The following is a 12,709-nucleotide window of genomic DNA, read 5'->3' as shown; positions in this document are numbered from 1 at the left end:
GAGGGTAGTAAAACAAGGAATACACCAAAAAATGTGTGGTTTGTACTTTTTTTCCCTGTGGATTACCAGGAATCTGTCCTTTAAGACAAAGTTTTGCATGGAGTCCAGGACTGCCCCAGTGAAGGTAATCCTCTGTTCAGACTGGAAAGGGAATTTCTCCCTGTTGTTTAACAGTCCCAGAGATTGCAGGAGGTTGCAGATGTAAGGAATCATAAGAAAGAAATTCCACTGAGAGCTGAACCTTAGGAACCATTCATCCAGTTACAGGCAAACAAATATGCCCTGGCATCTCAGGTGTGCAGCTATCACCAAAAGGCACTTTGTAAAGACTTGGTGCTGTAAACAAGATAAATGGAAAGACTTGGAACTGGTAGAAGGTCCCTACACAGAACCTGAGGTATTTAATACAGGTGTATCTGATTCTCACAGGGAAAAAGATTTTCTTTAAGTCAAGAGCCACATACCAATCTCCCTGGGACAAGAAAGGAATGATGTCCCCTAGTATGGGCATCCTGAACTTGAATGTTTATGAATTTGTTGAGGTTTCTAATGTCAAGGATGTTCTTGGGGATTAGGAAACAACAGGAGTGGAACTTCTTTTCCTAGTTTTCCTGTGGAATCTCCTCTACGGCTCACCTCTGTAGGAGGGAGTCCACTTCCTCTAATAGGATTCTCTCATGAGACGGCTCCCTGAAGAGGGAGGAAGAGGCTGAGGGAAACAAGATGCTCTGGTGAATTCTATCAAATAATTGTCGTGGATGGTTACCATCACCCAATGATCAGAAGTAATCCTGCAACAAATACCATCCACATAGAAGAGATGAGGTCCAAAGAATGCAGGCAAGAGCTCCAAATGACTAAACTATTCCATCAAAATTACTGGTCTGAAACCAATGCTGAGGGCTGTGCTGACGAGTCATGAGGGATCCTTCCCTTTTAAACTGCTGCCATCTTTTGTTGGAAGCAGATTTAGAAAAGGAAGATCCCTCATACAGCCATTGAGGCTGCATCTTTTCTTGCAAAACAGAAATTTGCTTTTGGAAATTGAATGTTAGATAAGGTCTCCTTGCAGAGGATGAAGACTGAGTAATCTCTGAAGATTGGCCATCAATGTAAGAGGCTTTAATCTTCTCTAAAATTTTCTACTTCCTGTCATTAAGATGAGTGCCTTCAAAAGGGAGGTCTTCAATATTCTTTTGTGACTCAGGACTGACAGCAGTGTACCTTAACCAGGAGATACCACCTTAAGCACTCTCAGACACTCTGATCTGAAAGTGTAACATTAGCACTCATCACTTTACCCAAAAGCATGGTGTGTTCATATGTCAAATGTACTTTCCAAAAATTAAACATAATTACAATAGATCGTCCTTGTAATATAAAAATTAAAAAGGTGAAAACTGTACTACACCTCTACCCGATAAAACGCGGTCCTCAGGAGACAAAAAAATCTCACCACGTTATAGGTGAGACCGTGTTATATGAAACTTGCTTTGCCCCCCCCCACGTTCCTTGTTCCCTGCCCGCCCCCTCCAGAGACCCCCTTCCCTAATCAACCCCAGGATCCCATCCCTACCCAACTCCCCTGTCCCCTGACTGCTCCGACCCCTATCCACCCCCCTTCCCGCCCCCTGACAGGCATTCACTGGCAGCGGCGGGAGCAGAGCAGCCTGGCCCCAGCCCGTTCCACTCTGCCACCTCCCAGCTGCAGCACTTCGCTTCCCACCATCGGTGAGTGTGGGGAGGTTGGGGAAAGGATGCCCCCCTGCACTCACCTGTAGCAGGAAGCGGAGTGACGCGGCCCCAGCCTGCTCTGCTTTCCTTGCCCCGGACCCAGCCATGTCGCTGGGGGGCAGCTGGGGAAAGGTCCTGCACTCACCTGTGGCGGGAAATGGAGCACCATGGCTGGGAGCTGGCGGAATGGAGCTGGCTGGGGCTGGGCTGCTCCGCTTCCCGCCACCAGCAAGTGCGGGGAGGTTGGGGAAAGGACGCCCCCTGTACTCACCGGTGGCGGGAAGGAGAGCGCTGCAGCTCGGAGCTGGCAGAGTGGAGCGGGCTGGGGCCGGACTGCTCCGCTTCTGCTGCTGCTGGTGAGTGGGGGGGATCCCTTCCCCCAAGCTCCCTCCCCTGAGCGACGCGGCTGAGGCCAAGGCAAGGGAAGCAAAGCAGCCTGCTCCCGGGCCCCTGCTAATCCCCTGGGCCACTCTGGGACGGCGAGGCCCCCAAAAGTGCCCTCCTACGGCTCCTGCACCCCCGGCACGGGGGGAAGGGAGGAGAGCCCCTGATCACCCCCAAGACCCTCTGCCCCTTATCAAACCCCTCAGCCCCGGCCTGGCCCAGAACCCTTAACATGCTGCTCAGAGCTTTACCGCGTTGTATGCAAACCCGCGTTATATTGGGTCACATTATATTGGGGTAGAGGTGTAGTTTAATAGCATTCAAACAAGACACAAAATAATAAAGTAACATGGTAATACAAAAGACACAGCATGGTATCTAGACATAAATCTAATGGACGATATTTGCTCTGTGAGGTTCTGGTTACTTTAGACCAGTGGTCCCCAACACAGTACCCGTGAGCGCCATGACGCCTGCCGGGGCATCTATGTGTGCCTGCCTACTGACAATGCTTCTCTGTGGCATTTCAGCGGCACCACTCTTGATGACACTGCTTCTCGGTGGCATTTTGGGGGCAGCGCTTCTTGGTGCTGCTGCTTCTGAGTGGCATTTCGGCGGCTGCTTGTCCGGCGGCCGCGCTCCTTGGCGGCATTTCGGCTGCTGGTCGTCCGCCACCCACCACCCTGAAAGGTTGGGGACCACTGCTTTAGATCTTACTTTTAATATCCTGGATATTCCTCTGCAGATCAAAAGACAGTGTCTGAGTCCAACTAGTCAAATAGAATGGTGTTACACCAGTGATTAATTTGACCATTTCAAAACATTTTGCAGTTGTTTCTTACTCAATTCTTTTCATTTGAATCTGTTCTCATTTTAAGGTTTATAAAATTATTCTCATTATTCTTAAGATGTCTACCACAGATCTCTTCTGGAAATAGCTAATTGTTGCTGCTTATACTTCTTTTCTTACATGAAAAGAAATACATTCACTTTTCAATTTACTGAAAAGAGCCAATCTTAATTCATGCAGCTGTTATAGTAAGGGATGCTGACATCCGCTGCTGTAGCAACACCACCAAGTGGCTGATCTCACTGAAAATGCATTGACATCAATTACATTGAAGTCAAATTACTCTAATCAAATTTTCTATCATAGCAGTTTTCAGTATTTTCAATATTTCTACAAGAGAAATGTTTCAGAATTCTCCTCCCATCAAGCCATAAAGAAGGAAGGGTGCTTGTGACTCCCCAGCTCCTGCTTTGAAAACCCATACTCAGGGTTGCCTATCCCTGATCTAATGTATCCTCTCTCCTCCTCAAAACTCCGAAATTCATTCAAGCACTTTGGCCACTGAGATGAAAGACATCAGCTCTCTACTACAGGAAGAATTGGCCCTCAGAGCTAAACACTTGTGAAGGGCTCAAGGGTGCTGTGAGGTTCTCCCTGACCTGAGCCAACTCAAGTGTTCTTCCAGCTTCCCTCAAAGCTGTTAGAGAAGTTGGCCTCACAAGATTGTATGCCTTCATTATCCATGCTCGAAAGAGATTTTCAAAAAAAGACACAAAAAGACAGCTAGCTGCCCAACTCCCACTGAAACGCTCGTAACTCTCTTTAAAGAGCTCCCCCTTCTGGACTTCCCTTTAGGTTTTGTTTTTTGTAGTTGTTGTTTTTAAAACCATTGCCACTATACCCAAATTGAAGAATCTGGTAAACAAATGGACAGTGGCGGTTTTGAGAACTGACAGTAGTTCACCTTGTGTGACTTATGCCTGTCCACGAATATATCTTCTCAATCATCATGATATTTCAGCAGAAGGGGATTGGGCATGTTGACCCAGCTGAAACCATTCTTGCTACCAGAACAACTGGGTCCATGCTTGGGTGCTCTGTTACAAGGTCTTATTGGTGTCCAACCTGAGGATCCGACAAGATGGCCTTCATTTCCTCAGATGGAGAGGAGTCCATCCCAGCACAGGGAAAATAATCAGTGCTCACTCTTTCAATAGTATGACTGGATACAAAGGAAAACCCTTAATGATTGGAATCAGTGGAATTTTATCTAAGGGATTTGATTTTTATTTTATTTATTTTATTTTATTTCCTATTTCTGAAGCTCTTCTCTATTATTTTAGTTATCAAGGAACTGGATGCTGCTCAATATGCCTCTGATGAAGCAGAGAAAAAACAAAGCAACAGAGTTAGGAGGCCAGTTAACCAAAACATGTCGAAAAACACTATTCAGTACAGTAGAACACCAGAGTTACGAACTGACCAGTCAACTGCACACCTCATCATTTGATAGGTGGCCTAGCTTGACATGAGTACCTCGATATAAGGAATAAACACACGAGTGACAGCAAGTCACAAGATTAATCCCATTCATAAGAAAGTTCACTTGCAGGAAGTATGAAACCACAAATAAATGTTACTGGTATATTAAGATAAATTTAAGGAATAAATATAACGAAACTTACACATATTTACAGTGGGAATACCATAAAAACTTCATGTCAATTAGAGAGACCAGAAGGAATAAGGCGGGTAAGGTAATATCTTTTACTGGATCAACTTCTGTTGGAAAGACCTGAAAAAGATCTCTGTGTAAGCTCTAAAGTTTGTCTCTCTTACTAACAGAAGTCGGTCCAACAAAGGTGTCATAAACAGATAAGAAAAGTTAATAGCACAGAATTACTTTATATCTCTTTGACTATAAAGGGTTAACAAGTTCAGTAAGCCTGGCTGTCACCTGACCAGAGAACCAATCAGGAGACAGGATACTTTCAAATCTTGAGGGAGGGAAGTTTCTGTGTATGCTGTTAGTTTTTGGTTGTTGTTCACTCTGGGGGCTCAGAGGGACCAGACGTGCAAGCAGGTTTCTCTCCAATCTCCCTGATACAGGTTCTTATAGATTCAAAATAGTAAGTACTAGGTAGATAAAGCGAGTTAGGCTTATGTTTGTTTTCTTTATTTGCAAATGTGTATTTGGTTGGAAGGAGTTCAAATGTGTATTCGGCTGAAAGGAGTTCAAATTGGTATTTTGCTGAAAAGATTTTAATTTGTATCTGTATACTTAGGCTGGGAGGGTGTTTCCAGTGTCTACAGCTGAAAGACCCTGTACCTATTCAATTTTAAATTTACAGAGATAGAAAAAAACAGTAAAAATTTTCTTTAATTAAAAGCTTTTCTTGTTTAAGAACCTAATTGTTTTTTTATTCTGGTGAGATCCCAGGGGATTGGGTCTGGATTCACCAGGGAATTGGTGGGGAGAAAGGAGGGAAGAGGGAGAGGCTGATTTCTCTCTGTGCCAGGATTACTTTCTCTCAGGAAGAGTCTGGGAGGGGGAAAGAGAAGGAGGGGGGAAGGTACATTTTCCTCTCTGTTTTGTGATTCAAGGAGTTTGAATTACACAGTGATCTTCCAGGGTAACCCAGGGAGGGGAAGCCTGGGAGAGGCAATGGTGAGGGAAAGGGTTTACTTTCCTTGTGTTAAGATTCAGAGGGTCTGGGTCTTGGGGGTCCCTGGGCCAGGTTTTGGGGGGACCAGAGTGTACCAGGCACTGGAATTCCTGGTTGGTGGCAGCGCTACAGGTTCTAAGCTGGTAATTAAGCTTAGAGGAATTCACGCTGGTACCCCATCTTTTTGGACGCTAAGGTTCAGAGTGGGGGTTTATACCATGACAAAAGGATATTACCTAACCCACCCTGTCGTTCTAATATCCTCGGACCAATACGGCTACAACAACACTGCATATGTCAACTAACTGACATAATACTAATGATTATGATGGAAATAGTTAATTAATCTATAGAAAATGGGAATACCAACATAAGTGGGGAAGTTCACATATGGAAAAAAGGGCTAAAATCTTCATGAATGTGTATAAGATATAGAGGGCATCAGCGTAATACATTATAAAAGATGTTAACTGGTCAGTATGCTGTGGGGCACAGCAGAATGACGACCACCTACTGATACTTTGGTATCACCTCATGTACTCCAGGGCTTTCCACAAGGAATGATGTGAGTTACGAAAGTTCTGGATGTTCTGTATTCGCATGCTATGCTGCCACCTGTATGATCGTGTTTGTTTTGTTAATAAAATAAGTGTAATAAGAGTAAAGGTATTGGGGATTGTTTCTCATGTGCTTCTCAGGATCCTTACTCTAATGACAACTTCACTACCGTAGCTGATCTGGGGGCAAAAGCCTCTCAGACTACTGTATCCTAAATTGCTAAATTCTAGTTAAATTTCAAACTATAGAACAAGCTACACTATCTTCAGTGAACATGAAGAACAATTGATCACTGTCCCCTTAATGTATTTGAAGACTAATCATGACCCTTTTCAGTCTTCTTTTCACAAGACTAAGCATACCTACTTTTTTTTAAACCTGCCCTTAGAGGTCAGATTTTCTAATCTTTTATCACTTTTGTTGCTTTCCTCTGGATTCTCCAATTTGTCTACATCTTCCCTAAAATACTGCACCCAGAACTGGACACAGCAATCCAGCTGAGGCCTCACCAGTCCTGAGTAGCTTGGAACAATTATGTCCTGTGTCTTACAAACAAGACCTCTACTAATATACCCCAGAACAATATTAGCCTTTTTCACATACTGCAGCACATTGTTGACTCCTTCAACAGTGATCCACTAAAACCCCAAGATCCTTTTCAGCAGTACTACCGATTCTCTATTTTGTACTTGTGCATTTGATTTTTCCTTCCCAAATGTCATATTTGGCACTTGTTTTTATTGAATTTCATCCTGATTTCAGATCAATTTTCTAATACATCAAGATAATTTTGAAACCTAGTCTTGGCCTCCACAGTGCTATCAACTTCTCCCAAGTTGGTGCCATCCACAAGCTATACTCTCCATTCCATTATCCAAGTTATTAATAAAAATGTTAACTAGTACCAGACTCAGGACCGACCCCTGAGGAATCCCACTAGATACATCCCCCTGAGTCTGACAGTGAACTATTAACAACAATAGTTCTCTACCCGTGGCCCGCGTGCAGCCCAATTAGCACACAGCTGCAGCCCAGCTGCATGCTAAAGGCTGCCCAGGTGTCCAGTGCAGCAAGATCTGGAGTCCTAGCTGCCCGGCCCGGGATGGTCCAGCGTTGAGAGTCGGGGCTGCCACCTAGCCCCATACAACAAGGTTCCGATCAGGGCTACTATCAGCCTCACACAACAGGCTCCAGGTTGTAGTCGAAGCTTCCGCACAGCCCTTCACAGCTGAGTGTGGGTTCGGGCTGCCACCCAGCTGCCCTCACACCCAGCCCTGTGCCCAGGGCTCCGCTCCTGGCCTCACTCTGTGGAGGCGTCTCTGGACAGGGAAGGAGGGCAGCTGGTCTGTGGGAGGGCTTGGGGAGCAGGGCACTGTGGTTCTCCACCCGTGGCCCAGGTAACATATTGTGGGCCACATATGCATCCCACAATGATAAACAGGTTGAGAACCACTGATTAATAACTACCCTTGAGTACACTTTTAACCAGTTGAGTGCTCATCTTATAGTAATTTCATCTAGACCACATTGCCCTAGTTTGCTTATGAGAATGACATGTGGGACTGTGTAAAAGGCCTTATTAAAAACCAAGATATATATATCACATCCATAACTTCCCACACACACACTGCACTAGGCCAGGAAATTTGATTGATTTGTCAGGATCTGCTGGACTATTCCATATAATCCTATTATCGGTTTAATAATTTCTTCCAGTATCTTTCCAGATATCAAAAGTTAGACTGTCTTATCAGTCACATTTAATTTAGAAGCAAGTGACACACAATATTATTCTTTTTTTAATTTCTAACTAGCTGTTGCTGTCAGACTACTGAAGAAGCAAATTCTCTACATTGCTACATTTATCAATAGCAGATTGTATCTGCAACAAAACCGAGAGCTACTTTCTGATACTTTTTTTCTTTTAAACCCTGGGGGGGGTGTAAAATGGAAAAAGACTTTGGTGGATTAGGAACATGACAACTTTCTAGTATTAAATAAGCTCAAACTAAATTTTGTACATAGATTTTCCTAAATTTCCCCTTTCACATGTTTTTCTAGGATGACTGCTATGACTCAGATTAAGTTATGCATATCTGTCTTTGCAGCCAAACTGCTCCTTGTTAAGCAAAAAAAACCTACCCAAGCAAGCTGACAAGGCTGCTCTTCCTGCTATGAAACTGATATGCTTCTTCACAGGAAAAAAGCCTCCATTCTACTTAGACAACTAGATACATCTTGCATGTCTTAGCTCTGCTAAACCCACTACACTGCATCATATATTATTGTTCAAGGTTATAGCAATGTATAGGTACAGTACTATAAAATCTGCTTTTCACAGATACTGGTTTTATGAGCATCTGCAGTATCACTACGAAGAAAGAGTGAAGTATGATTATACAACACAGACTAGCCATGTTCACATCTAACAACATATTCTCAAACTGTTTAAAAGAGGAAGGTACATCGAAAGTTCTGAATGCATTCAATTTTGACAGTTAAAACACAGTAACTTTGTTGTTAAAGAGACACTGATTTATTGGTTTAGACAGTTTTCTGTACAATAAAGGTGATTCAGAATAAATAGGGTCTGGGACTAGAAGAGGCTTGAACTTCCTGTTATCTAAAGATTGTCTCTTTGAAGCCTATAATTCAGAGGTTGTCAATTATTTTTTGTCAAGATCCCAATTTCTTGGTCAAAGTACAGTCAAGGTCCAGACTCCAGAGAAACATATTTCAGACTGTCATAACAATAATAAGTAAATAAAAAGATTTTGTAGTCTATTCAAAAGTGTGTGGCAGTCCGGATTTGGCCCATGGTCTGCCTATTTGCTACCCTGCTATAATGTTTGCTGAGCAGCGTGAAGCCATGGAAACTACAGTCATGGCTGGGAACTCTTTCTGTTCAGACTATCACTAGCTTTAATTATCACTGTGATTCATGGCCTGTTACCATCCAATTTTTAAATTCTCAGCTATTTTTTACTTTACAAATGACATGCCTTGCGTATCTATCCCATGCGTATCTATCCCATGCCAACAGCACTAGATCATTTTGATATCAGAGGTAACTCAACCAGTCATTACTCTTACACTCTACTTCCAGTTTGGTTGCGACAATTTCACTGGTTTTATGAGGGAGACTTTACAGATGGTGCATTACTTGGCCCATCTGCCACAACTGTGAGACAGCACAGGCTTTTTGCAACTAATTATTATTATCTGTATTATCATAACACCTAGGAGCTCTGGACCCAGGACCCCATTCTGCTAGGTGTTGTACAAATACAGACCAAAAAGACAGCCCCTGCCTCAAACAGATTACATAACATGAGACAACAGATGGATACAGAGTGACTAATAGGGGAATACAAGAAAACGAGACAATATTGACCACCATGATAGGCAATGATCTAAGAACACCAGCTGCCTAGCCATTGTCAAATATTTTGTAGTCTTCGGGGCAAAGCAGAGTTTCACAGAGGGTTTTCAAGGAGGATACTAAGTTTGTTCTGCAGATATTTACAAGGAGCTCAAGTGTGTGGGGCAGCATGGGAGAAAGCATGAAGGTGCTTGTTTGAAAACTTATCATGCAGGTGAGTGATGGATGCTGACGTCATAGGTTGATCGCAGGCCAGAGAATATCACAGTAACCCCTGTATTGAGTCCAATAACTTGAATTTGACAGCAGTATATCTTCTAGAAAGACAGCCAGTCTTGATATGAAGACTTCAAGATGGAGAATCTACCACTTCCTGCAGTAGTTTGTTTCAAGAGTTTATCCAACTCACTGAAAAATTTGTGCAATATTTCTAACTTGAATTTGTGTAGTTTTAATTTCTAGCCATTGGTTCTTTTAACATCTTTCTCTGTTAAGTTAAATAGCTATTTAGCGCACAGTAATTTCTCCCCACTAAGATAAATTATTCACTGTAATGAAGTCACTTAATCTCCTTTTTGATAATCTAAACAAACTGAGCAATTTAAATCTCTCCAAGTACTTTTTCCAGCCCTTTAATCATTTTTATGTCCCTTCCCTGCACCAGTTTTGCAACATCCTTTTAAAAATGTGGACACCTGAACCACATATAGTATTCCAGTACTGGTGTCACCAATGCCATATAAAAAGGTAAAATCACCTCCTTACTCATACTGACTACTCCCTGTTCATACCACAGGATTGCATAATAGTCCTTTTTGTCACAGCACCACGATGGCAGCTCATTTTCAGTTTTATGTCCATTATGACCTCTAAATCCTTTTCAAGTCACTAGTTTCTGTGCTAGTCCCCCATTTTGTAGGTACAGCCTGCATTCACTGTTCCTACATATACAACTTTGCATTTGGCTATATTAAAATGCCATTTTGTTTGAAAGGGCCCTGCTTACCAAGTGATCCAGATCATTCTGACAACTGCTTTTTGAGATCTGTCAGTTAGCCATTTCTTGATCTTATTAACATGTGTTTACTGATACTGTTCTGCTTTTTTAATATTTTTTTCACTCAGCATGTTATGTTACTAAGTCAAACACCTTACAAAAGTCTAAGTATATTACTTTTACCTTTGTCAACTAAATCTGTAATCTCTTTTAAAAAATCAGGTTTGTCAAACAAGACCTACTTTCCAAAATACCATAAGTTTGTTAAAGCAATAATTCATTGTCTCAAACACCTATTAAAAATAGTTTACATTAAAAAAAATCCCTACCTTTACTGGAGAAATGTGAGAGTGGGAAACAAATCCATGTATATTTTCAATCTGTGATAGGTTCTTCTCTGATACATGAACCAACTCTGGAACAGTCACCTCATTAGTATGCTCTTGTGGAGGTGTATCTTCATCCTGACACCTATATTTCTGTAGAATATACAAAAATTTCTATTTTAAATATTTGCCCCATATAGATGTTTACATATAGTAAAGAATTCTTAGGAAAATTACTGGGGTCATGAGAGTAGGCGTGCTCTGGTGCCAATTCCACTATTCAGAGATCAAAATACAATAAATTTAAAGGAATACCATCAACTTAAACATTATATCTAAATGTTTTATCTAATACTGTTACATGCAACCTCTAAAATTTCTATAACCAAAGATCACTTTGTTTTGTGTATTTGACAGCAATATGCATATAAGTAAGTTTCACTATCTCCCTGGCGTAGTCAGTTTCCCCTTTATTTATGAAATCTTTCACACAGCAAAAAAGGATTGAAAAATATTTTTAATATACAAAAATGATCATAACACAAAAGTCAACAGGGGATTCAGAAATGGGATAGTAAACTACTTTTAATTCTTTTTTTTTTTTAAGTCAGTAGATTTCAAATTCATAGTGTCCATTTAATGTTAAATATTTTTAGATTAAAAAATACTGGAAGGGTAACTATTCTAGCCTTCATTTTCTCGAAATACATTTTTCCATGAAGATTACAAACTTTAGCCTTCCCAGCGGAGAAACAAATTCATACATACACTACAAAAAATAGTCAAGGCCCTCAATAATACTTACAAACCAAAGAAAACATTATCTTGTTGCCATAATTCTTGTCCTCCTTTCCTCCCAGGTTTTAATCATTTATTTTAGATGATAAACTTTTCAGCTCATGAAATCTGTCTTTCAATTACCCACTTGCACCATAGACATTTATGATACTAAATAATATTGCTAAATTGTAAATTGTACCTCCCAGACTTTTTCTAAGTCAGCAAGAAAAAAGCACACTTGTTTTCAAATCTTTCAGGCAAATGAAGCACTAAGGAAAGCTGAACAAATAAATCCCATATAGTCACAGATTGGTACAGCACTGTGCAAACTTCTTTAGTGCCCTACTGAAATATCTCAGCACTGCCATGGAATGACTACAACTCAGTTGCCCACTTTAGTCTTGGCTTCTCTGCCAAAGCTCCTAATAAGGATGCGTATTAGCCCTACGTGTAATAGTGGGTTTTAGAAAATGGAAAAACCAATTCATTTCCCCACAAAGCTGCTAAATGGTAACAACTTTCTCACTACTTACCCGGCCAAGATGCTAACCAGTGGCTTAAATATAAAAAAGTTATTTCCAGTTTCCTGATCTCTAATTCCCCAAAAAGCCTACTTTTCACCATGCTTTTGAGTTTCTTTTGTTACAGAAAATTGTCATTTTCCTTATTTTCTAGTCTTGTTACTGCAATTTCTGCATTAAAAAAATCAGCATTGCCTTTTTTTACTTTATTACAAAAAGGTAATAATGCTATTATATGCATTTATTCTTTTCATCCAAAACTCTAAAATGTGGAAACTTCTCTAGCCTCTTTCCAGAAACATTAAACATTACTCCCAAACTCAAATTTTTACTTGTTTCCAGTCCATTTCCAAATCCAGCAGAGATCTCTCTCACATAAACCACTAGGGATTTTCCTTGATTTCAGCCACCAGTGGCCAACCACTGGTGCAGCCGCAACTATACAAACCTCTACTATAAGATAACTCTTCTACATAAATTTGTTAGCTTCTAAAGGTACCACAAGGACTCCTCGTTGTTTCTTCTATATTAGGGATTTGCATTAGTGTGACTACATCAGTGGTTGATCACC

The 12,709-nt window shown here is 41.3% G+C and overlaps 1 protein-coding gene across 25 annotated transcripts in view; it reads right to left on the bottom strand.

Annotated features, from left to right (window-relative positions):
• DLG1 (discs large MAGUK scaffold protein 1) overlaps positions 1 to 12,709 on the bottom strand; it is a 443,566-nt gene that overhangs the window by 291,007 nt on the left and 139,850 nt on the right. For 24 of the 25 annotated variants that reach the window (XM_050963879.1, XM_050963878.1, XM_050963880.1 and 21 more), the window contains one exon: positions 10,841 to 10,990. The exons of the other annotated variant lie outside the window; for it this stretch is intronic. In XM_050963879.1, the coding sequence (XP_050819836.1) occupies positions 10,841 to 10,990 (150 nt within the window). The remainder of the gene's footprint in view (positions 1 to 10,840; positions 10,991 to 12,709) is intronic. 25 annotated transcript variants of the gene reach the window in all.

The sequence above is a fragment of the Gopherus flavomarginatus genome, chromosome 8, assembly GCF_025201925.1.
Source record: "Gopherus flavomarginatus isolate rGopFla2 chromosome 8, rGopFla2.mat.asm, whole genome shotgun sequence".
Taxonomy (NCBI): domain Eukaryota; kingdom Metazoa; phylum Chordata; order Testudines; family Testudinidae; genus Gopherus; species Gopherus flavomarginatus.
This window is presented reverse-complemented; position numbering and strand designations above follow the sequence as displayed.